Source organism: Medicago sativa, chromosome 2 (assembly GCF_051527215.1).
Source record: "Medicago sativa cultivar Bolivia chromosome 2, Bolivia_mono, whole genome shotgun sequence".
In the NCBI taxonomy this organism is placed as follows: domain Eukaryota; kingdom Viridiplantae; phylum Streptophyta; class Magnoliopsida; order Fabales; family Fabaceae; genus Medicago; species Medicago sativa.
The window spans coordinates 17668347-17695277 of NC_140750.1; the positions used below are offsets into that span (position 1 = coordinate 17668347).

Below are 26931 nucleotides of genomic sequence, written 5' to 3' on the forward strand. Positions count from 1 at the left end.
AATGACACTTTCACGTATTTACTTTCCCATGGTAATTTCTCCCGCACATTTACACAAAAATTCTCACAATACAACACACAATGTAATAAATGTATGGGACAAATGGAGCTTACTAGTACCGCTATACTTTGAACACTATGAAAAGAACGTGGTTTATGCTCTTACAGATTTGGGTATTCTAAACCCTTTTAGGTTTGCTCGACTTACACCAAAATTTATTTAGGTGACACAAAAAAGGTAGTACGTGAAGGTCAATGTCACTTAGAAAATTTCTCCTCACCGTACTTCCATAATATCGTTTAGAAATTTCCTCTCTAAAACTTTGTCACTTAATGTAGAAAGATAATCCTAAACCTCACCAATGAATAATAGAAAGTTAAGTAAATTTTGTGAGGAGTGTTTTTGACCATTTGAGGGTTATTCATGACCAAGAGATTGATAAACTTAAAATCTTAATGGCGATTTTAGAAGAAAATGAGATCATGAAAGTTAGGGTTTTTGAAGTGAAATTTGTGCAGGTAAATTTTGAGACAAATGCTTGATTTATCTTCATAAGGTATTAGATGGTTGTAAGGTCGTTTATGAAAAATGAAAAGGGTTTCAAGGCTGATCTCAAGCCTAAACCTATTCATGCTTTTCATTTGTGTATGACTGACTTTTTGCGAGTTGGATTTTAAAGAAAAGGTTTTGGAAGACTAAACCTTTTTTTTTCATGTATATTTGATATTTAAGAAAATAAATTAAAAGAGCAATAGAATATTAAAATATAGACTTAGTCCTAAAAAATAAAATTCTGCAAAACCCTCTAAAATTTCAACTCCTAAACGCACTCCCACATTATTTTTTTAGTAACAACAACAATTATTATGGCTTCCTTCAAAAAAACAACAATTATTATGGCTAAATGATAATAAATTAATACAAATAATTGATGGCGAAACCAAGTTAATGGATGAAAAAAATTATATAATATCTATTTTTCAAAATAAAATAATATTTATATTCATGTTACTACATATTTTTTTGTGAAATTTATTTTCATACATAAAAAATAGGCTAAATTACACCATGAGTCCCTTTAAGCTTGAGGTTTGTAATATATATATATATATATATATATATATATATATATATATATATACACACACACACACACACACACACACACACACTAAGTTATTTTTGTCACACATAAGTCCTTTAAGTTTGAGGTTCGTATCAGATTGGTCTGTAAGTTATTTTGGTCACACATAAGTACTTTAAGTTTGTAAACGTTTTCAATTTAGCACTTCTATTAACCAAACTTTACAAAAACGATGATGTGACAGAAGGACTAAATAAAAAACGTTTACAAATTTAAAGGACTTATGTGTGACCAAACGTAAAGAATCAATCTGTTACAAACCTCAAATTTAAAGGACTCATGGTGTAATTTAGCCTAAAAACTAAAGACAAGCTAGACACAAAAAATACAAGACAAGGTCATGGTGATGTTAACTTAGTTGATGCGAACATCACATAATATATTATATACAGATGTTCGAACATCGACACTCCACTTATTCACCTTAAGAGGTGAATTTATAGCAAAGACTACTCGAAAAAATACAAGACAATTTCTTATCCCGCTCTATTAGTTTTTTGCACGCCATGCAATATTTTAAATTATATAATTTGAAAGGTTCAAAATAAATAAAATAAAAATAAAACCACCACAAATACCCTAAATGTATGTTTGATTCCACTTCTAGATGGATCATACTTGATTTTGGAGGTGTAGAATTGATTCTGACATGTTTAGTTATCGTCGAGTAGAAATGATTTTGCCTCTAGAATTGATTTTCATTTTTCACACACAAACTTATAGTCCAACTTTCTTTTACATAAATTTATCCAAACACAAATCACATTTAGTAAAAATTACTTTTAACTAAAATCAATTATACATAATTAATTATTTTTCTCACCCCCATAACCAAACGAATTTTGCTCTCCACCCAGCAACTTTTGCTCGCGCCCTGCACTGCTTCCAAATATACCATTGCGTTAGTTAAGTCACGTAGCGTGACTTAACTAACGCACGTTGTAAGCCATGCGCGACTTAAGTCACGCAAGTTGTAAGCCATGCGTGACTTAAGTCATGCACCACTGGCCTATGCGCGAGTTAACTCACGCACGTTGGCCGGTGGTCAGAACTGAAGAACAAACGTTTTTTTGGTCTGTGGTCAAAGTTTCAATATTCAATCCACACGTTTTCTACCAAATTTTACACGTTTTTTGACCACATTAATGGTATTTACCACCTATACTACCATTCCCACCTATAAATATCCCTCCATACTTCCCTAATTCCTCACACCATACTACTTTCTCCCCCTCATCACTCTCTCCCTCTATTTCTCTTCTTTCTTTTTTTTCTTTTCAATATTCTCTTTGGGGTAAAAGGTGATCAATTTTCGTCGGGGTAAAGTAGTGAGTAGCCGACTTGGGGAAGTGATCGACCCGTGGGATAATTTTAAACCTGCTTTTTTAACCGCAGAAACTTTTTACCGTGGGTAAAAAGAACTTCTTGTGGTAAAAAAAAACCAGATTTAAATTTAGCCCAAGGGTTGATGATGTATTTTCCCCAAGAAGGCTGTTCACTATTTTACCCCACGAAGATTGATTACTTTTTACCCCAAGGAGAAAATAAGTAGATATAGTGAATAAGTTCAAACTTATCATATGAATTATTGTAATGTAATTTATGAATTATTAATAAAATGAGAGATTATTTATGCCTCAATTTTGTTCCTTTGTTTTATATTTGTTGTATTTACCTTTATTTATATTTGTATTGTATTTACCTTTATTTATATTTGTATTAATTTAAAGAATAATATCGAATCAATAATTTAGAATAAAATTAAGAAAATAATTTAGATTAATGTAAACAAAATAATTTCAAAATAAAGTTAATAAAATAATTTTGAATAAAGTTAATAAAGTTAAGAAAATAACATAATTTGAATAAAGTTAATATAAACAAAATAATTTTGAATAAGTTAATAAAAATAATTTGAAAAAGTATCCTTGCGCCACTTAACTTGCGCCACGTGACTTAACTTGTGCAGTAACTTACACTTGCGCAAGTTAACTAGCGCATGAACATTTTCGGCATGGCTGCAGGGTGCGAGCAAAAGTTGCTGGGTGGAAAGCAAAATTCTAACCAAACAAAAGCGTATTTTTGGTATGGCAAGCCCAATCCATGTAATTTTGAAGAGAGAGGCCCGTAATTTCTAAACACAGGATTCAGCCGCTACCTCTTTTCCCTAAACAAGCTGCAAATCGCACTGATCTCACCTTGCCGGAAAACGCCGCCAGTGTTCGTCGTCGTCGGAAGAAGAAACGGTGAGAAACCTCAAACACCTTTCTCCAATTTTTTATTTTTTGTATTTTCCTTCCCCTCTCCTGGTAGCGCGCGATTCGATTCCAAAAAGCAATGAATGTGTCATTTCAGCATAAGCACTTATTGATAAGCGCTTATGTATACGATATTTGTGTATGATATAAGCTGTTTACACCAACTATCTTCGAGAGCTTATGTCAGTGGATAAGCTCTAATAAATCAATCCAAAAGATAAATAGCTTATTTGCAGCTAATAGCAGAAGCGCTTATCATGATAAGCACTTATGTATTATCTTACATAATCTATTATGTCCAATTTAGCCTGCTGTGTTTTTTTGCATAGGCAAATGTTAGTAGTTACTAGTTAGTTTGTTAGCAGAAGGAACCTCCTTCTTAATACCCTTTCAGCGGCCAAACCCTTACCTTCCGGGACATTTGATGTTTGGATTTAGATTTGAATCTGTATCATGACTTCCGGGATGTTTGTTGAAATTGGATGTTTTTATGTGTTGTATTCTCTTCCATCTTTTGGTGATGATATGAAGTGATTTCATGCCATCTTTATAATCTTATAACATTTTCTTACTTAAGTTCAAAGGATGTACAAGCATTATTTAGAGTCACATCTTATGAGAGTCCACTATTTTGATTATATGAAATGACAAAGTAGCGAGTTTTTATCCATGGTCGGTGTAAAACATATTTGTGCATGTCCCTCTAACTCTTATTTCATATGGCTTGCTGCTTAGTCTTTGACTGTGTGTGTGTGTGTGTTTGTGTTTCATTCTGGTGTTCACTATTATGTGTTGATTTATTTATTGTGTCATGGTTGTCATTCAGTACCAGTACAGTTATGTTATTTGAATTGTGACATATGCAGATCTTAGTATTTGGTGCAAGGCATTTGATGTTTCAATTTAGATTTGAATTCGTACCATGACTGTTGTGAGACATTCCATGTGAATATGAATATTTGTACTCTAGTTCTAGTTTATAAGCTATGGCATTTCCATATTCAATTGCTGATTTGGATCACGTGAGGCGGTTGCACTAGTGGAATTAGGAATGTTTATTTTAGTTGATGTTTATGTGTTTAGCATTATCTTCCAACTTTTCTTGATGATATGAAGTGACTTGATGCTATTATGCTATATTTGTAATATTTTGTTTTAGAGTTAAATAGGATGCACTGTCGGTGTAAATTAGGTCACACTTACATCCAATAAGTGTTCACTATTTTGCCACTTCATACAATCAACTTTAAAATAGACATATAAAAACGGAATGATACTGGTGAAACAGTGGGTTTGCATTGGATTGGAAAACAGTATAAAACTGGTTTACACCATCAGTGAGTGTCCTTTGAACTCTGTTTTATTTAATATGTCTTGCTGCTCAGCCTTTGATTGTGGGGAAATTGTTTCAGGGGGATGATCACTACAGTGATGATACTACTAGCTTGTTGAAATAGCATATTTTCTCAGCCGTTAGTCGCTATTTTGATTCGACAAAGACATGAGGATTACCACCCTTTCAAGATACATTCGCCGTCTTCCTCGGTCTGGGACATTTGTGCCGTTGCAATCTCGAGCTTTCCAGACTGATATTTCTAAAGATTCTAAGGCCAAGCCAATTAAGTACAAAATTCCTCAGTCTTATGACCCTTATGGCCCTAGACCTCCACCGTCAGACAAAATCGTTCAGCTCGCAGAACGAATCGCAGCACTATCGGAAGAGGAACGCAGTCATATTATGCCTGCTTTGTCAGAAAGATTAAAGCTTCCAAAGTTGCAGCCAATTTCAACAGAAGGCATGGACTTGGGTTCAGACAGCGGTGCTGCTGGACCAAAGGTTGAGGAGAAAAAGGCAGAGAAAACAGCTTTTGACGTGAAGTTAGAGAAATTTGATGCTGCTTCAAAGATCAAGGTGATTAAGGAGGTAAGAGCATTTACTAACCTGGGATTGAAAGAGGCTAAAGATCTTGTTGAAAAGGTACCAACTGTGCTTAAACAAGGAGTCACAAAAGACGAGGCAAATAGTATTATTGAAAAAATAAAAGCTGTTGGAGGAGTTGCAGTTATGGAATAGATTTTTCAGTTGTTTGATTGTTGGCCAAGATCACAAATTTTTCATGATGGCCAATGTGTTTTATGGTGAATGAATGGTTAGGAGAAATTTCTCAGGGCATGTTTGAAGCATATTTAAGGGTTGAGAACTGATTGTTGGATAATCTATTTGAATAAAAAAATTTCTCTGTCTGAGTTTTCTGGTTAATTACTCTATCACATACATATAACTTGTGTTAGTTTGACATTTGTAACACTCACATCTTTTCTTACAAATGAAAATTTTCTGGAATTACAGGGAAAATTATGTATGGATTTTTCATGTAGTTATTTGAGATTCTTATGGTTGATATACCAAACTTGTTGGTCTTCTATGTAGATTGATGAACCACTTATCTAGAATTGTAGCTCTTAGCTTAGGTTAATATAGTCTATTGATCTAGTCTTTTTCATTTTTCTGGTTATCAATATTTTTTTTTCTGCCATAGTTCTTTCATATTATTTTAGTATGATTTTTAACTATGGGCATACATATTTTGTTTATTCTGTGAGTTGGTATATAATTTGGTAGAGATTGTTATTGATGGTCATGGTTTGTTGATTGTTTATTGCTGAATGCTGAAGGATGACTATGAAATTTGAGAATGACATGGAACACATCTGACTTGTGTCAGTCAAATGGGGAATGATCCTCATATGAGTTCATTGAAACTTTCACCTTCCATTGAAAATGAGAGACAAATGGGCTTACAGTGAAATAAGTATAAGGGTGGAGATCGAAAAACATGAGAGGAACTAATTTAAGAGGGTCTATTTCCATGTCAAATGGATATTTTCGATTAATTTTTGTTCTAGAAATTGTAATTTGTCCTTGTTTTGTCATTTCTAACTTGATTTGGGTTAGAACTGGAGTTTCAGTTTTATTTTCGTTATCACCCCTGACTGTATTTGGATGAAAACTTTAACAACTTATCTTCTACTTTTTTACATTAGTGTTAGCTGTGCAAACGTTTTTGACATCAAAAGAAAAGTAAATGTAATACATTTTTTTTTTAAAATTTTTAAAACGGTCTATGCTAGTATTGTTGGCATTATGTTCAGAGTGGAGATCAAACCCGCACTCTAATTTTTAATTACTCATACCATCCCTCAAAAAAAAAAAAAAAACTTACTCATACCAGTCACTAAACCCATCCAACTTATATCCTTAATATGCAATATTAATTAAATACAAACGTTGAATTATACTTATTGAAAACACAATACTTTTATTGCATATGAATTGTGAACGTGTAGAAAATAATTCTAATTGATGCTCATAAAAGAAAACTGTTGCAAGCAAATCAATTCATGTTTTTTCTACTAACTAAAAATTCATATGGAAAATTTAGTGTTCGATCTCTTGACCATACCTTAACATTCCTACCAACCGACTAAACTCATGGGGACAAATTAAAATAAACTTAATATAACAATTTAAAATAAAATACGATACAAATTATTCATAACTTTTGGAATCATAATAATATAGTAAGTAATTATTACAACAATGCTTAAATTCAAAAAAAAAACTCAAGGATGTTTGTACCAAAAAAAAAAAAACTCAAGGATGTTTCATTTTGAGTCTCTTTTAACTTGATAAAATGTGTTTTTAAAAGTCCGTAAGATCTAATTCAACTAACAATATTGATATATTTTTTTAAAGGAACTAACAATATTGATATTGTTATGTTATTATAAATTAATATGAACATCTTCACATAAGTTTAAACTCCATACCTTCCAAATTGTGTGTTTAACTAGTATTATATGCATATTACCGACATGAATATCCTAGTTGATCCAAAACGTGAGCTAGCAATAATTATAGTTAAATCTATAACTTTTTTTGAGGTAGAAATTTATACAAAGTAACTTAAGAAAAAGGCGTTGTAATAAAAAAAAAAAATAAGAAAAAAGCGTAACTGAAAAATAACAGCAACATGTGTAACCTATAGAATGTGCCACTAACACACTAAAAAAGAAAGAAACACAGATCATAAAAAAGAACAACTCCTAACTTTTGTCCTTAGAAAACCCGAAACCTCTTTTGTTTAATCTAACAAACCTTAACATTTACGAAATGGTGTCTTCCAAGGGAGGTGCCAATTGCAAAATTGACGATGATGGTGGTGGTGGTGACAAATTGATGAGAAAAGTGTTGGGTTTGGGTTTCTGGGTACAAGGATTCAGGTGTTTTCCATGGTTAGTAGTGAGTTTCTTTCTCAAAGATGGTCTTAATGTTAATCCTTCAACTCTTCAAATTCTGCTAAGTTCTGCAAATCTTCCTATGGTTGGAAAACCCCTTTATGGTCTTGTTTCTGATTCTGTTTATATTTATGGTCAACATCGTGTTCCCTACATTGCTTTTGGAGGTAACATCTACTATTTCATTCTATAATCTATATACCCTTTTGTTTTTTCTATATGGTTTTGATTATGTGAAGTAAAGTTGTGTACTTTTTACTTTTTTATGATTTGGGTTGGTTGCAATTAAGGTTTTGAATTATTGTCTGTGCTGTGCTGAAGCACCGACACTTTTGATTGAAGGCGTGTATCAGTGTCTAACCCCGATATATGTGATTAATTTGAATAACATTTTTCAAATTATTACTGACGTGTCAGTGTTTGTGTTGTGTTCGGTATTTGTGCTTGTGTTTCATAGGTTGCCATCTTTGATGTTGTGAAAATTTGAGGTGAATTACTGTTTAGTTGCTTCCTTGATAATGGGAATTGATAGTTTGCTGTTATTTTTGTTTGAAGTATGAATGAATGAATGAATGAATGAATGAATGATCCTTTTTATGTATGGTACTGTGACCATGTCTAACTTAGGATACATGTGATGCGAATCTTATCGAGATACAAAATTGAATTCAATAAAAGGAATCTCTACTGTGTATCTATATTGGACCTGAATCTCATATTGAATCCCTGTTCATTACGTTGAACCCTGAGTCACTGTGATAGGTCTTAATTTGTTGTGGTGAATTTTGTGTGGTCAGCCACTTTTTTTTGTCTTTGATTTATGACTTGAGTCTTAAATTATTTTGAGGTTCATTCATATACGATATATGGGATTAATTTTCATGCACTGACAATGTATTTTTTTTACACATGCATCCAATCAAATCATAAGTAAATATTTGTAGAGATGTTTTAGGAACTAACTTTAAAAAGTGGCACCATGATGTGATTTGACTGGATTCAGGTGTAAAAAAGTTTTACATTGTCGGTGTATACAGATTAAATATATGATATATTAGCTTATAAGTTTTTACTTGAAAATATCCTATTTTTATTAGTAATATATCTTACGATTCATTATAAGATTCGATCCACGATTTAAAAAATAGTTCTTCCGGTTCACGTTATGAATCTCGAATTGATAACGATCTCTATGACCACCGTGAAGAAAAGAATTTGTTTTTTAAGAATTGGGTTTGGTGTGTGTAGAACTTTTATAATCAAGGAGTTTGGCTGAAACTTGAATGTGGTTCTGCATTGGGATGCTTTCATAAAGAAAAAAGAATGAAAAAAAAAAAAAGTAGGATTGAGATTCCAAAATTGAAAAAGAATGAATTTGCATTTTTTGTTATTTTAATTTTGTTGGAACGTACTGCAATGCAATCTGTCCTGATACAAAGTTTTTGTGGGTGAGTAGTAGTAACACATTATCCATTTTTCACTGGATCAATCCAAAGATAGAACAGAAAAAATGGGATCTTATGGATTCTGTCCAGTAATGGGATCAATCCAAAAGAAAGAATAAACAAAAGAAAGAAAAACAGAAACCCTGATTCAGAAGGAAACTTAGATACTTGAATATGAATATGGTTAGGAACTATTTAAATGAGTGAATGTCATTGTTGCTTGAACATAAAAACAGAATAAGTATATACTTCGTTAGCTTCCTTATGAGGGAAGTGTAACAAATCACAATTATTTCTAGGAAGTGGAAAATAGGTCAATGGTTATTGAATTGGTTTCTTACATATTTAATAGAAGAAGGGATAGGAAGAATCATCCCGAGGCAAACATATAGGAAAACCGGTGGTAAGAATCTAAACTATTCTTCCAACTAACCAGTTTTGGCGCAGGGTAGGACCAATAAAGAGGCCTTCTTGTTAAAACTATGAGTTAGAATTATCCCAATCTTGCTGCCAAAGAACTATTAATAAAATATCTCATTTATTGATAACTTGAGCAATAATGATTACAAGAGACTGTTTATACATAAGAGTCCATATGAAAACGAAGAAGATAACGATAATTAGCCTAACTAACAATTAACAAACTTTTTTTATACTAAGAACATTTCTTCTCCTCATATGTGGTTGTTGTTGAGTGTGGTGATCTGATCATTTTGAATCAGCCATTTCCCTCAAAGCAGTAGTATCATATGGAAACTAGAACTTGAGTTATGACATTTTTTTTTAAAAATATAATTTCTTTTTTTTACTTTGGAGTTTGAGTTTTATGGTCTTCTATTGTTGAAAAAGCAAAACTGAGTGCAACTTTTACTTGAGGCAATGATCATCACCGTTTCTAAGAACACAAGCAAATGCTACTTGAAATTGAGAAAGCGCTGCATTTTTTAGTTATCTTTATTTTGAATTTTATTTCAGGGGCTTTTTTACTTCAACAATTGCTTATCAGATCATCTCTGTCAGTTCGATTCTGATGCACCTTTTCTACCAATGAGATTAGGATTGTGAACATATAATGGTTATTAAAACTGGAGACTTGGTTTTTACTTCATTCAATGCTAGACTAAATCTGGACATATTGTTGTGACTATATACCCCTGCATTGTTCATTCCATTTGGCATAAAAGGTTGATAATTAAACCTTCTCATGTATTTATTGTTCTTTGGGATCACATTTTTCTTGACATGGTGGAACTTCATGTAAATTGTTTCTTCTGTTCCCTTTGGGCTATGAATCCCACTTTTTACTTATTAGCGAGCATACCTTAAAAATTTATCCTCACCAAAATGTTAGTTTGGAGGGAACTGGTTTGGTGACTGATAAGGATCGGTAACGTCTAGTCGATGCAAATTATTAACCAGTTGCATGATGCGTCAAAACATGGCATGAATAAGTTCTCTCAGGCTGCAACTTTTCGTTTGTCCTGATTTTCTGGAGCCTCCCCCTCCTTTTTCTGGTAGAAATATTGTCCCTAGTTTCTTGGTTGCTAAAATGGGAGTTGATACTGTTGCCTTTTCAGTTATGTTCTCGTCCATAAGAGCCAGCTTTGTTGACATTTTCCCAATTTCATGCAAGCTGTCTTATTAAGGAAAAGTTGTCAAATTTCGCCAAAGCTTTAAGGATAATCATATCTATCATGAACTTTACAACTATTCCATTGTTTATCATTTTATTGCATTTCTAATTTGGTCTTCTATTGTTTATAACTAAATTGCTAAATTTGTTTGTGCAGCTTTCTTGCAGGCACTGTCATGGCTAGCAATAGCAATCTCTCCGTCAAGTATATCTGTTTTCACTATCTCTATATATCTTCTCCTTAGTAATCTAGGAGCTTCAATAACTGAGGTAGGAAATGATGCCATCGTTGCCGAGATGAGTAAACAGCCTCCGTCTTCAACCAAGCACTCTCAACAACCATCTTCCTCAGGAAATCTTCAATCCTTTGTTTGGATAGCTTCCTCTGTAGGAGGAGTCGCCGGCAACCTTCTTGGCGGCATTTTCATCAGCCGCCTCTCTCCACAATCCATGTTTATGTTTTTTGGCCTTCTTGTTGCTCTCCAATTCTTCATAACCATTTCGGTTCGCGAAAGCTCTCTTGGACTTCCAAAGAATCCATCTATTGGGATAAAGAAACAGCTTTCAGAACTATCGGTCGCACTAAGAAAACCCGAAATCGCGTATTCAATCTCATGGTTTGCATTATCTTATGCAGTTATTCCCTTACTTAACGGAACCATGTTCTTTTACCAGACACAATACTTGAAGATCGACTCGTCAGTATTAGGTATCTCCAAGGTTTTTGGTCAGGCAACAATGCTTCTATGGGGAGTTATATATAATCGATACCTGAAATCTATATCACCTAGGAAACTGATATCAGCGATTCAAGCAACAATTGCATTCTTAATGATTTCAGATGTCTTATTTGTGCGCGGCTTCTATAGACAAATGGGCGTGCCGGACACACTCTATGTTGTGATTTTCTCAGGATTCTTGGAGGTTCTATTTTTCTTCAAGTTTCTTCCATTCACTGTGTTATTAGCACAGCTATGTCCACAAGGTTGTGAAGGGTCAATAATGGCATTTCTTATGTCTGCTGTTGCATTGGCATTCATTGTGAGTGGATACCTTGGTGTTGCACTTGCATCATATATTAGGATAACAGGAAGTGATTTTTCAGGATTACCACTTGGACTTGTGATACAAGCTTCATGTACTTTGTTGCCAATATTTTGGTCATCAAGCATACCTGAATATGTAAAAACAAAAGACAAGCATAAAGACTAATCAATGTAATAGCTTTTAGAAATGTGATAGTGATTCAAGGTGTTGAGCAAATTTTGTGTTCCATTTATCAGTAGCGTGGTTTATGTTGGTGCGAGATTTTTTCCAATCGGATTGTAATTTTCTAAATTCATGTGTAGCCAATGTTTGGTGAAGAAAAAAATGTTCAGTCAATGTTTTACAGAAAAGCAAAGCCAAACAAGTGGTTGGAGAAGGCACACATAAATTTTTTCTCAATAGAATTTCTGAAATATGTAATGCTGCTTCAAGGCAGAAGGGATGAAATCATATTGAAAAGGTGAACAATTCCATACAGTTAAAAATTGTTTTAGTTCAACTATGAGATTTCTAAATATCAATTTAAGAATGCTTATTTAAGTTATAATGTGATGTTGATTATAAAGAATTTGATACGTTGGAAAAGTGATCTTATACAAGTGGTTGTCTGAAATTAATCTCAATTATTTGATCATAAGATGGTGGACATACATCAATTCTTTGAATTACTAAAGGCCACAGTACAATTCGATCAAAGAACATTGCAATTTGGAAGTAAGTAGTACTGATATGTTACTACAAGTGCCAAGTGAGGTGTGAAAGATAGATAGTATAAAAATGGCTTTTAGTCCCACATTGCTAGCAAAGAAACATAACACATGTGAAGTTGTTATATATAAGATGGCAAGTGAATTACTAACAATTGCAGTTTCACAGAGGAACTGTGGACTTCTCCGACTTTTCATTTGATCGGTAGCAGTAGTTTTGGTGGTAACGTTGGCGTTGGACGGTTTAAAAAGTCAAAAATTTCTTTAGACATCATAACCTTGATTATTTTCTGTTTTGTTTTCAAATTAGCTTGTTAGCACTCTATCTCAAGATAATTATTTTGAAATAGATTAAATTAGCCAAAAAACCAATCATTGGTGTGTTCTTGGTTGGTATTTCTGGATTCACTACCTTTATTAGATTTTCTTCTTAGAGACGGAATATATGATCAAGACATGGTTGGTGATGCCTATTCTTTCCATGTCCTGCAAACTATTTACGACACTGTGTCTATGAGAAGTATCAAGAACCTAGTGTGTTTATCATTTGCAAACACTAATGGTAGAGACATACTCAAAGGTGTGAACTATGCATGTGAGGGAGCAGGAATTCGTATCAAGATAAGCATGAGTAGGTTATAAATAAATCATAGTTTTTTATTGTTCATCTTTATCTTCAATTGGTTTTTGGTAGATGATTATAGGACTATGCAGTATTGACGTAGTCATTTGACACAACACCGACACGTCGACATCAATAATAATTTTAAAAAATGACATAATCTGACACACCGATCAAAAGTGTCGGTGCTATAAAATGTATGTTACATTGCTCATACATGTCACCAAATTAACATTATGTCCATACATGGTTTTGTATAGAAAGTTTAATAGGAAGTTGTCGATAAGTAATCAGCTTCTTGGCCCTGTCACAAATCAAGCTAATTTGAGACACATGATTGAGGTTTCTCAGGAACCTCCACTACTCAATTACAATAAGATGAATGTTGACGGGTCTCATAAAAAGTCATCAGAGAATTCTACTTGTGGATGAATGGTAGATTCATTGCGGTTTCTACAATAGATTTAACACTTGCTCTGTTGTTTGGACAAAACTCTGGGCTCTTCTTCACATTGGAATTGATATGGCAAACCAATTAAATATCAATGACATAACATTTGCGATCAATTCTTTAGTAGTAATCGTTAATATGGTTACATCTGGTTCATTACTACACCGAATTATGTAAAAAAAAAAATCAAATTATTACTAATAACTTAGGATACAAAATTGAATTCAATGATAGGAGTCTCTAGTGTGTATCTATATTGGACATGAATCTCACATTAGATCCCTATCCCTATTCATTATGTTTAACCCTGAGTCACTAAGATAGATCTTAATTAATCCAATGAATCATTATCTAAATTTAGTGTAGTCAGCCATTTTTTTTTTTTTTTTTTTGTGAATTTTGTGTGGTCAGCCTCTTTTCTTCTGTCATTTTGATTTATATGACTTGAGTCTTAAATTATTTTTAGGTTCATATATGATATACGAGATTAATTTTCAAGCAATGACAATGTATTATTTTTACATTTATATGACTTGAGTCTTAAATTATTTTTAGGTTCATATATAATATACGAGATTAATTTTCAAGCAATGACAATGTATTATTTTTACACATGCATTCAGTCAAATCATAAGTAAATATTTGCAGAAATGTTTTTAGGAACCAACTTAAAAAAGTGGTACGATGATATGCTTTGATTGAATGCATGTGTAAAAATGTTTTATATTGTCAGTGCGTACAAATCAAATATACGATATACTATTAGCGTATAAATTTTTACTCGAAAATATAATATTTAATATCTTACGATTCATTATAAGATTCAATCCACGATTTGGAAAAAAGTTCTTCCGGTTCACGTTTAAATCTTGAATCGATAACGATCTATGACCATTATAACCCGTGACCTTTCAGTCACATGACAACAACTTTACTGGTTGTGCCAAGGTTACCCTCGTCTATGATCACTGTTAAAAAAAATTGTTTTTTAAGAATTGGGTTTGGTGTGTGTAGAACTTTTATAATGAAGGAGTTTGGCTGAAACTTGTTGAATGTGGTCCTTCATTGGGATGCTTTGAAAATTCATAAAGAAAAAGGAATGAAAAAGAATGAGGTTGAACATATTTGAGATAATCTCACAAGTCTATAGTTTTCTGTTTATAGATTCTTTTTAGTAGTAGTGTAATGCAATATGTCCTGGTTAGGAACAATTTTAAATGAATGGATGTCATTGTTGCTTGAACCTAAAAACAGAAAAGTATATACTTCGTTAGCTTCCTTATGAAGGAAGTGAAATACTAGAGGCCACGGTACAATCGATCATAGAACATTGCAAGTAAGTAATACTGATATGTGTGCAAGTGAGGTGAAAGTAAATAGTAAAAATATGGTTTTTAGTCCCATATTGCTAGCAAAGAAACATAATCCGTGAAGTTGTTCTATATAAAGATGACAAGTGAATGACTAACAAATGCAATTTGACAGAGATGTCAATTGGTAGTGTAGTTCCGTTGGTGGAGGTAGTTGAGCAGTAACATTGACAGTTTAAAAAGTTCAATTTTTTTGTTAGAAATCACAATTTTGGTCCATTTCTTTTCTTTCAATTTCTTCGTTGATTCATCTCAAACTAAATTTTTATTCATTGAGCTGCAACTCTACTTTAAGGTTTGAACTATGCAAACTTAAATCATAGTTTTTGATTGTTCATCTTTAACTTCAATTGGTTTTTTGGTAGGTGTCTAGAGAACTATGTAGTACTCACGCAGATATTGAATACAACACTGAAAAGTGAACATCAGTAACAATTTGACAAAAAAAACTTACATTTAAATGTAATCACATGACTCAATGTTGTGTCGGCATCAAACATTGACATGTGTCAGATACCAGAGACACAGATCTTGTTGGAACATGTGTGGAAATTGAGTAAAAAGACTAAACACAAATTCCCATGTTGGGTAGAACTAGTGTTGTGTGAATTGAAAAAAGTGGCAGTCCCATATCGGATGGAACACACACATTAGTAGTGTTTATATATTGGGGGGTGTACCTCTAATTAATGGGGTACATAAGCACTAGAGAAAAAATATATTGATATATATTTTATTCCAATGATAAATTAAATTATTATTAATTTAATCATTATTAGAAGTGCTTTCTTAGTCCCCAAGTTTTGCTAAAATATTTTGGTACATAATGTTTTATCTTGGTTTTTCGGGTGTCAAACATTGATTACGTTTGAACCTTTTTAAACCGGTGATATCTTATTTTTTCTTGGGAAGGGAAAAAGTAAGCAAAACCCTTGAGAATCGAGGTCCGGGAGTTGTTTTCGCTACGGGAAGGTGTTAGGCACCCATAACGACTATAGTAACCTATAGGAACCGTCTTTAATTTCTACGCGTGCGCTTTATTTTTAAATGCTATTTTGAAATGTTATTTACACCTAAGAATATTCTATGTGAAGAATTGGAGGGAGAAGAATGTTTTTGGATTTTTATTTTAGTTGAATTGAAGGAATTTTGTTCCTTGCCTACGTACCCGTTTAAGGGATCAAATCCACCGTAGTTCTCTCTCAAAAAAAATGTTTTTTGCTTTTGTTGGTTGATTTTAAGTTTGAAAAATGAAATTTTGAAGAATAAGAGAGAGGCCTCAAGGGCGTGAGATTAGGAAATAGTGAGGTTGAATTAGTGAATTGCAAAATATGGTCAAAGTAGGATTAGAGTTCATTGAAGTTTGATTAAGAAAATGGAAAAGAAAATACTATGGGATGTTGGATCCCAAGGTTTATTTGGAAAAGATTTGAGTAAAGTTGTTCACATTTGTTTGGAAAATTGATTTTTTCTAAGTATAAGTCCTAGGCATTCATCTAAACATACAATCCTAAACATACATCTAAACATGCATATTCTAGCTATATAGTGATGTGTGTGCATGTGTCGGTGCTTGTGTCGGTGTACATCATTAGAGTCCATTGTCCTTTACATCATACCCTAGATCCATTCTATGGCCTCTTTGCCAAGCAATTAAAAGCATGGAAGTAAGATATTACAAAAGCTCCTAAGTGTCACATTCTAACTTTAGTACAAATTAAATTGCAAGAAAAATAGAAATGAATATGGGATGAAATGGAGATGCTTAAGATGAATATGAAACATGAAATGAAAAGGTTAGTAGCACATGATAATATCAAAAGAAATAAAGCAAGAGAAGCACTAAAATATAAAGGGTAGAAAATGAGTGCAAACATGGCCAAAATTTGTGCCTAGAGTGCAAGAACCATATGACCTATAATTCTCACATTCAAATACATTTTAAAGGTTTAGAATCAGGTCTTGGAATGAGGATTAAGGCAACATGATTTACTTGGCAACTTAAAGCAAATTTTAAGCGCATTTGCATTATTTAACTACACAATGCCTTGCAAGCTAAGTAACTAATCAAGATTCACATGTATGCAATAAAATCAAACACAAACAGTAGCAACAAACCCACAAAATCATCTAATATGTATCACAAACAATTATCAAGAATTTGAAATAGAATTTGGACAAAATTTTCATGAATTTTCAAACAATTAAGGAAATAAAGCAAGAAAATGCAATAATATTTTTCATCAAGATTTTCAGTAAACAAAATGCATAAAAACACCACAAAAATTAACAAGAACATGTACAAAAATTTATAGAATTTTCCAAGTAATTTTGATCATGAACAGAGGTGTAAAAAGCAAAACAGTGTTAGGAAATAGCAAAGATGCATGAGGAAAACGAAAATCTGCACAAAAGGAGGTTCAGGCCCAAACTGAGATGGATCCTGGATCATCCAAACGCACCAGGGGCGTTGGATTGATCCAGTACCTCTCAACCCTAGATCTAACGGTCAAGAAGTCATGAAGGCGCATGGTATGGTACTGACGCGCGCGCGTGGGATCATAGAGCAGGTATATAAGCAAAATCAAAGGGGAAACCTCACAATTCTCACTCCTTTCTCTCTCTACAATGTTCTTAGAGAGAGAGAGTCTACAGACTCTCTCTTCTCCGACCTAAGGCCGGTCATCTTCAACCTTTCTCCGACGCGGTGGCCGGCGGTGGCGCCGCCGCGTCGGAGCCCTAAACCGCCCAGAACTCAGACTTAAACACATGTTTTTAAAGCTCTTCTTCTCCTCTACTCGATTCTGAGGCTTGTTTCTCAAAGAAACTTACGAATCAGAGTAGATCGGACTTTTACTTCACGGTTTTGATGCTTCTTTTTGTTAACTCTTCTTCTTTTTCTCTTATTCGAAAGGTTTTTGCAAGAAAACTCTTAAAATGCTCCGATCTACTTTGATTCATAGCCACAGCGCATGTATGAAGCTAATTGTTCAGGATTTTCGAAAGAAAACGTGAAAAGGAAGAGATTGATAGTTTGATACCTGTGTTTTGGACTGGTGAAGTGACGAACGAAGAAGATTTTGAGTTCTTCGATTGTCCTTCCTCTGGTGAACTTCGTATCCTTTCCCTTCTTCTGCTACGGCTTCGAATTCGAACTTTTTCCCTCTTCTTCTTCAAATCCTTCGTGATCACGAAGAGTTCGTCGTTATTGATGAATCTTCGTTGGAATTGCGAAGGTGAGCTTGATGATGAAGATTCTTCAGAATCTCTGAAAGCTTCTTCCTCTTCCTTGCGAATTCGTTTGTTTTTTGTGGAATAGATGCGGAATTCTGTGTTGTGTGATGTTTTTGATTCGGTTATGGCTTGAATTTGATGAGAATTGATGAGTTTGGTGATAACTGAATTCGGTTAGGGTTTTTGGATGATGAATTTGTTCATCATGTTCTTGAGCTTTTTCTGGATTTTTTTTGTGGTGTTGATTCGTTTTTTGTGGAGAGAGAGAGAGTGAGAAGTGTTATTGATGATGTGTTGGAATCTGAATGGCACTGCAATGATTGGAGCCTTTTATAGGCTGCCAAGTGTATTACTGGACCAATGCAAAGGCGCCACCTGGACATGGACTTTGTAACAAACTCTTGGACAAATGGACAAATGAGAAACTGACACGTGTACAGACCTGATGACTTGGACAAAAAGGACTAAAATACAATTTTTTTAGGAATTTTAGGACTAAAAACAAAAATAAAAATGAATTAAAATTGGTAATTGGAAAATAACGTAAAGTGAAACGATTAAAATTTGACAAAACGGACTAAAACGAACCAATGGCCTAAATGAGGTACTTTAAAGTACCTCTCTGCCGAAATTTCGTGTGAAATGACCAAAATGCCCCTGGGGCTGAAAGCGACTAAAAAATGACTCAGATGCAGTTGAAAAATGGATTTTTTGACAGAGATTGAATCAAAGACTCATACAAGCAAAATTAAAGGACTCAGAGACAGTTTTTAGGATTTAAACAGTACTTTGACACTTGAAAAGACTAAAATGCCCCTAGGGGCAAAACTGACTCAAAAATGACTTCAAATGCAATTTTTAAAATGGATTTAGACATAGAATGAAACAGAGACTTATTCACACTACTTGAAAGGACTCAAACAAAATTTTGAAAGACTGAGAGAAATTTGACATAGGAAATGACTAAAATACCCTTGCATGTGAATTTTTGCAAACAATATTGAAATAAAATGCAGAGAAAGATGCAATTGATCAGAGACAGTTCAAATGACTTATAATGCAAGAAAAGAAAAATTGACTAGTATTTTTAGGTCCAAAATTAGGGTATAACAGCTGCCCCTATTTAAGTTTCTTTGTCCGGAGAGTCAAGAGACGAAGTCTTAGAGTTGACGGGGCGAAGATACTTAAATATTAACATTTGCACTGCTTTTGGACATAAAAATACGCTTTCAGAGTTTCAAAGATATGAATGTTATGCAATACTTTGATTATGAATGCAAGACAAACAACTGGAGTCTATGGAACCTGTCATGTCACTGGGGATTCAGATAGACACTGACAGGGTAGACACACCAGGGGTTAGAAAAAGGGTACAAGTTGTTCTTTGGGTCGAACTAGCCACTTGACCAAGGAATACAAAACAAGAGATGGGTGCAAGCTGTTCTTGGGATTGAACTCGGCACTTGACCGGAAATATAGACACGTAGGCAGATACAAGTTGTTCTTTGGATCGAACTTGACACTTGGTTGAAGATACAAACAGATAGGCAGACACAAACTGTTCTTTTGGGTTGAACTGGCTGTTTGGCTGGGGACATAGACAAAAGGGTTGATACAAGCTGTTTCTTTGGATCGAACTTGCTTGTTGGATTATCACCACGTCATGTGGGAAGGTGCAAACTGTTCTTTTTTAAATCGAACTTGCCGTTTGACCGATAACAAAGCATAAGCTGGGTACAAACTGTTCTCTGGATTGAACTTGTCGTTTGTCCGGAAGCATAGGCACATAAGCAGGTACAAGTGGTTCTTTTTTGGATCGAACCTGGCACTTGACCAGTAACAAGATACAAATTGAAAGTCTGGTTTAACAAAATACCGATTGAGGGTAAGTTGTTATTGACTTGATTTGGAAATAGACATGACCATTTTTGTTGGCCCAAAAGTAAATTGAGAATAAATTGACATTGATTTGAGTTGAAAATTGACATTGGAAGAGGGATTGAAAGTTGAGATTGAACAGAGACATAGACATAGACATAGGCATTGGATTGGAGAGTTGCAATTGACATCGGAATTGGATTGGAATTTGACATTGACATTGATATTGACATTTGACATTGATATTGGAGATTGTCATTGGAGATTGATATTGAAATTGGAATTGGAATTGGAGATTGACATTGACATTGACATTGGAGATTGTCATTGAAATTGGAATTGAAATTGGAGATTGGAAATTTGGCATTGACATTGGATTGAAATTGGAGATTGACATTGGAATTGTCATTGGATATTGACATTGGAATTGGAAATGAGATTGCTTCGAATTTGACAGTTGAAGTTGAAATTGAGATTGGAAATTGCTTCGAATTTGACAGTTTGACATTGAAATTGGAAATTGCTTCGAATTTGACAGTTTGACATGATTGGAATTGAAGTTGGAAAGTTGAGATTGCATTGAATTTGGCAGTTGAAATTGAATTGAATTTGTCATTGGAATTTGGAATTGAAATTGGTTTGAATTTGGGGATTGGAATTGAATTTGACAGTTGAAATTTGGACATGCAACATGTATGCATGGTATAGCAAGATTATTGGATGTATGAGCACATAAAATGCATGATTATGCATGTATGAATGCTTGAAACGCATGATTGGCTGGCCGTTGGACAGATAAAGTTTCACAGAGATAGACAAAACATTGGAAGGTTGGGCACGTAGTGGCTCGCGCTGCAACATATTCACAGGGGAAAACCTCTTTGGAGAGACCGTCGTTGAGAGCCGTATCAAAACCATGGCTGAGGGCAATAAAACTTGTAAAGGAGAGACCCTTGGAGGGTTCTTGGATACAGGTCGCCGTTGCTAGGCGTGTCAGTGCTGGGTAAACATTGGATGTTCGCATCTGTGGTCAATGCTTTTATATTCTTTCATTTTTTCATTTTCAAACCCCATTTTTGCCTGAACCGCTCTTTCGGGTTTTCGATTCACCGGGGAATAAGATTCTTTTCATTGCCCCATTTTTGCTTGGATTGCCTTCATAGGTTGTCAATCAGCGGGGTGCTCATTTTTGCCTAAGCCGCCCTTTCGGGTTTTCAACTTAGCGAGCTTTTCATTTTCATTTTTCATTTTTCATTTTCATACTGTTTTTCATTCTTGCCATTGACCACAGATCATCCTGGGGGGTAACCTGCTTGTAACTTGTATTGAAATAGACATTGACATTCATTTGTTCATGCATGTTTCATTGAAATGTACCTTATTGCTCAGGTTTGCTTTCAAAATAGACAAAAAAAGATTTTTCAATTTTCAAAGATGTTTGTTTCAGATATTGACATTATCAAATGGAAAAGGAATATTTTGTATAAAGCATTGAAAGTAGAAAGAAAATAGAATTTCAAACAGTAGAAAGGCTCAAATTGATGTAGAAGAGTGAAAGTCAGCCAAAGGCATGACTTCACGGATTTACAAAGCTTGGAAAATGGTAATTTTATTGGTTGGTGATACATTGAACACGATGACCGCTACATTTCATGGAAATTTTGAATTCACAAGTACAGAAGCCTCTGATGAAGAAGATCATTGACAGTTGCAGACGCCCCAAGGGGTGATGGTGATTTGCCAGATATAGTTACTTGTCTTTTATTGTCAACCTCATTTTTGCATGAACCGCCCTTTCGGGTTTTCGGCTCATCGAGGCGCTCATTCTTGCCTGAGTTGCGTACAATCTCAGCGAGCTCTTTCATATATTTGTTTTTTTTGTCCCTAACTTTTGCCTGGATCGCCCTTTCGGGTTTTCGATCCACCGGGAAGCGCATTTTTGCCTAGGCCGCCCTTTCGGGTTTTCGACCTACCACGCTGTTCTTTTCTTTTTAGACAAAGTATTTCTTGACTATATCGGCATTAACAGGATTTGGGAGTTCAACACCATCCATGTGTGTAAGAATCAAAGCACCACCAGAGAAAGCCTTCTTGACAACATAAGGACCTTCATAGTTAGGTGTCCACTTGCCCCTTGGGTCGGGTTGCTGACTTATCCTTCTTTTCAATACAAGTTCGCCTTCCTCGAATTCTCGAGGTCGGACTTTCTTGTCGAAATCATTCTTCATTCGCACTTGATACAACTGTCCATGAGCCAAAGCATTCATACGTTTCTCTTCAATCAGATTCAATTGATCATACCGACTTCGACACCATTCAGCCTCAGTTAATTTTGCTTCCATGATCACTCGAAGAGATGGAATCTCCACTTCCAGAGGGAGAACTGCTTCCATACCATACACCAAAGAGAAAGGGGTTGCCCCGGTTGAACTGCGCACTGTAGTACGGTAGCCATGCAAGGCAAACGGTAGCATTTCATGCCAGTCTTTGTAAGTAGTGACCATCTTCTGAACAATCTTCTTGATGTTCTTGTTAGCGGCCTCAACTGCACCATTCATCTGAGGTCTATAAGGAGAAGAGTTGTGATGTTCAATTTTGAATTCTTCACATAAAGCTTGCATCATGCTATTGTTCAGATTGGAACCATTGTCAGTGATGATTGTCATACCCTAATTTTGGACCTAAAAATACTAATTCAATTCTTCTTTTCTTGCATTATAAATCATTTGAACTGTCTCTGACCAATTGCATATTTCTCTGCATTTTATTTCAATATTGTTTGCAAAATTCACATGCAAGGGTATTTTAGTCATTTCCTGCATTTAACTCATTTTAATCCTTGAAAATTGTTTGAGTCTTTTAAATTGGTTTGTATAAATCCTTGTTTCAATCTCATGTCAAAATTCATTTCAGAATATATCAGTTAAGTCATTTCTAGTCAGTATAGCCCCTAGGGGCATTTTAGTCATTTCCTGTGTTAAAATTTCTTTCAATCTTTTAAAATTTTGTTTGAGTCCTTTCAAATAGTTTGAATAAGTCTTCATTTCAATTCTATGTCAAAATCCATTTTAAAAATTGCATTTGAAGTCATTTTGAGTCAGTTTTGCCCCTAGGGGCATTTTAGTCTTTTCATGTGTTAAAGCCCTGTTTAAATTCTAAAAAAATGTCTCTGAGTCTTGTATAAGTTCTTGCTTTAATTTCCTGTTAAAAATCCATTTTAAAATTTCATCTGAATCATTTTTAGTCGTTTTAAGCCCCTAGGGGCATTTTGGTCATTTCACATAAAATTGCTGATTCATTTTAATCTGCTTTGCTGTTTTTAATCGTCTCGCTTTACGTTAATTTTCAATTTACTTTTTTCAATTCAATGATAGTTTTAATTTTTCATTTTGGTCCTTGTACTTTTGTTATTTGCATTTTAATCCTTTTTTAGTTTGTTAGAGTCCAAGTGCCATGTGTCCAAATGCTATTGGTCCTTAAGAGTTTGTTACAAGTCCAAGTACACATGGCATTGTCTCATTGGTCCAAGCTTACCACATCACCTATATAAGTCAAAGTTGGTCAATTTTCAACACACCAATCATTATCACACTTTTCACAAAAATTCACCAAAAAGTCACAAAAAATTTTCTTTCTTCCCTCTTTCTTCTTTTCTCTCACGTGACAAAAAAACACCACCACAACTAACTCTTTTCCTCATCTTCACCACCATAACAACCTTCCCTCCACCACTTCACCACCCTAACAAACTCCATAACTAATTTCCACCACCACAAACCACCACCATCTTCATCAATCTTCATCTTCAATCATCATAACAACCTTCAACCACTACAAAAAAAAAACTCCATAACCAAACCTTCATCATCACCTTCAACTAACAACAATCATCATCATCATAATCCATCACCAACACATCCATTTTCGTTTTCCTTTACCACACAAACATTCAAACACAAAGCAAAAGCCAGAATTGAATTTGAAGCAAGGAAAGAAGAAGGAAGAACGAAATCAAGAACAAAGGAAAACGATTCGCGAAGAACTTCGAATTGGAAGCTCCAAGAGGTATCGCTGCTCCTCTTCATTTCTTTTGATTTGTTCGCAAATCTGTTCGTGTTAGAGTTAGGTTGTTCTTGATTTAATTTTGAAAAGCCTGCTCGAATTCGAATAGAGAAATAAAAACCGGTTCCGAAATTGCAAGATTCGTTTAAATCGGAGCGTTTTGAGACTCGCCGGAATCTGCACTTCTCGCCGGAGAAGATGAAGTTTCCGGCGAGTTGATGAATTTTCCGGCGATGTTCATATATTTTCCGGTAAGGTAGGTGAGGGAGATGAAGATTATGATGTGTTCTTGATATTGTTTTCAGAAAATTTGAGAGAGAAGAGAGGATTCACGTGAAGAAATTTTCTTTGATTGTGGTTACTGTCACGTGAATCCTTTTCTAAATGCAAGCCATTCCATTTTATCCCATGTGTGCTAGCCTACGACCTTACCATGTGCCTTCGCGTGTTTTGATGGTTGGATCTTGGATCTGATCCAACTGGATCGATCCAACGATCCCTGTACCTCCTGTTGACCCATCTTTCCATTCTTGACTGGGCTTGGGCCTTATCTGCCTACAATTTTCGTTTTTAGTAAATTTTGTGCTATTTTCACCCCGTAAATTGATTTTTACACCCCTGCGCACTCAAAAATGTTTAAAAAAAATTCCTAAAAATTCCTATAACTTTCTTTGTATTTTTTGATCAATTTTGACATGTTACATGTCAAGATTGATCAAGAAATACCGGAGAATTATTTTTTGCTTGGGTTTAAATTGTTTCTTTTAATTTTTGTTGAAAAACCTTGTTAAAAACTTGTGAAAATTTGGGTGAGCTTTATTGCAATGATGTCGATTGATTTAGGATCGTTTCTTGCGAACTTTGAGTGCTGGAAATTGATGGAAAAATACATGTGAGATTGTGAGCGATTTGTGTTGTTTTTTTATCATATTTTGTGAAGCATTTTTGCACGTTTTAATTCCAATATCTTGGCTCATGATAATTGGTATTTGATGGGTGATCTTAGGGTGTTATTTGTTGCATAATATGTAGTGTTTGGTGCTGTTTTGGATGGGTGATAATTGGTTGCTTAGTTAGCAAGTTATTTGTCATTTTAATATGTGAATTGGTGCAAAAATAGGCCTAATTTCATATCATGATTCCTTGGCCTATAATTTTCTTGTAACTCTCATATTAGGGCTGACCCCAAAACTCTTTAAAAAATGTTATAATGTGAGGGTTATAGGTCTTTTATTTGCTTGGGATTTTGGTATTTTGTTAGGTATATTTTGTCATCTTTCTTTGCCATTTTATCATGTTACCATGCTTTATTTCCTTGTCAATTTTTCCTACCATACTATGCCTATTATCACTAACTCTTTTGTTCATCATTTCATAAGCATCTCCATTTCATCCCACATTCATCTCTATTTTTCTTGCAATTTAATTTGTACCAAAGTTAGAATGTAATAATTAGGAATTCTTGTAATATTTTACTTTTATGCCACTTTTAATTTCTTGGCAAAGAGGCCATAGAATGTAAACTAGGGCATGATGTAATAAGGACAATGGACTCTAATAATGTACACCGACACAAACACCGACACATGCACACACACCACTTTAGGTATATAGCTAGAATATGCATGTTTAGATGTATGTTTAGGATTGTATGTTTAGATGAATGTTTAGGCTTTATACTTAGAAAAATCAACTTTCCAAAAAATGTGAACAATATCACTCAAACCATTTTCCAAATAAACCTTGGGATCCAAAATCCCATTGTATTTTCTTTTTTCATTTTCTTAATCAAATTTCAATGAAAATAATCATGTTTAGACCACATTTTGCAAATGACTAATTCAACCCCACCTTTTTACAATCTCATGCCCTTGAGGCCTCTTTCTATTCTTCAAACTCCAATTTTCAAACTTAAAATCAATCAACAAAAACAAAAACATTTTTGAGAGAGAACTACGGTGGATTTGATCCCTTAAACGGGTACGTAGGCAAGGAACACAATTCCTTCAATTCAACTAAAATAAAAATCCAAAAACATTCTTCTCCCTCCAATTCTTCACTTAAAACATTTTTAGGTTTAATAAACACTTTCAAAATAGCATTTAAAAATAAAGCGCGCGCGTAGAAATTAAAGACGGTTCCTATAGGATACTATAGTCGTTATGGGTGCCTAACACCTTCCCGTAGCGAAAACAACTCCCGGACCTCGATTCTCAAGGGTTTTGCTTACTTTTTCCCTTCCCAAGAAAAAATAAGATATCACCGGTTTAAAAGGTTCAAACGTAATCAATGTTTGACACCCGAAAACCAAGATAAGACAGCTGGCGACTTCACTGGGGAGATTCGAGAGTTACGCCTAGTCTTTATTTTTACGCTTGCGCTTGTATTTTTACTTGCTTCCTTTACTTGCTTTCCTATGTGAATAAATGTTTAATTTCTTGCAAACGTGTGGGGTGAGAATATCAAAAGTCCTGCACCCGGGCTGAGTGAACTTAGGATTTAGGAGGGATATAATCGACAATTCATTCCGGGGGTTGCCTCGTGTTTTGGATTATGCGATCAATCCCACATAGCTGAGGCATTTTGGAGGTGATGTTGTTGGCGCGTGTTGTCGCGTTTAGGCACTTTACTTCTAATTGTTCTATGACGCTATGAACCGTAGATAACCAAACCCATCCATGGCCATTTTCTAGGACGTAGTGCGGAGGCTAAACCGAGTGTCGTCTCGAGTTTTAGTCGTCACGCGATACTACACTCAAGTTAGACCTTCCGCGGATAATC

At 34.4% G+C, this 26931-nt stretch overlaps 2 protein-coding genes across 2 annotated transcripts; both read left to right on the plus strand.

The window, feature by feature from the left end:
- The first annotated feature begins 3206 nt into the window (after positions 1-3206).
- On the plus strand, positions 3207-5856 carry LOC146945115 (Ribosomal protein L12/ ATP-dependent Clp protease adaptor protein ClpS family protein). The gene is made up of 2 exons (XM_085743478.1): positions 3207-3390; positions 4815-5856. Exon 2 carries the CDS (start codon positions 4904-4906, stop codon positions 5474-5476), a length of 573 nt encoding a protein of 190 aa, XP_085599604.1. The 5' UTR covers positions 3207-3390; positions 4815-4903; the 3' UTR covers positions 5477-5856.
- A 1572-nt stretch (positions 5857-7428) lies between these two features.
- Positions 7429-12042, plus strand: LOC146945116 (Major facilitator superfamily protein). Its single transcript, XM_085743479.1, has 2 exons — positions 7429-7868; positions 10937-12042. Exons 1-2 carry the CDS (start codon positions 7577-7579, stop codon positions 11989-11991), a joined length of 1347 nt encoding a protein of 448 aa, XP_085599605.1. The 5' UTR covers positions 7429-7576; the 3' UTR covers positions 11992-12042.
- The last annotated feature ends 14889 nt before the right edge of the window (positions 12043-26931 follow it).

Coding starts and splice junctions, on each gene's coding strand:
- LOC146945115 (XM_085743478.1), top strand. CDS start 4,904: ATGAGGATTACCACCCTTTCAAGATACATTCGCCGTCTTCCTCGGTCT.
- LOC146945116 (XM_085743479.1), top strand. CDS start 7,577: ATGGTGTCTTCCAAGGGAGGTGCCAATTGCAAAATTGACGATGATGGT. Junction 7,869..10,936: donor TCCCTACATTGCTTTTGGAG/GTAACATCTACT, acceptor TTGTTTGTGCAG/CTTTCTTGCAGGCACTGTCA.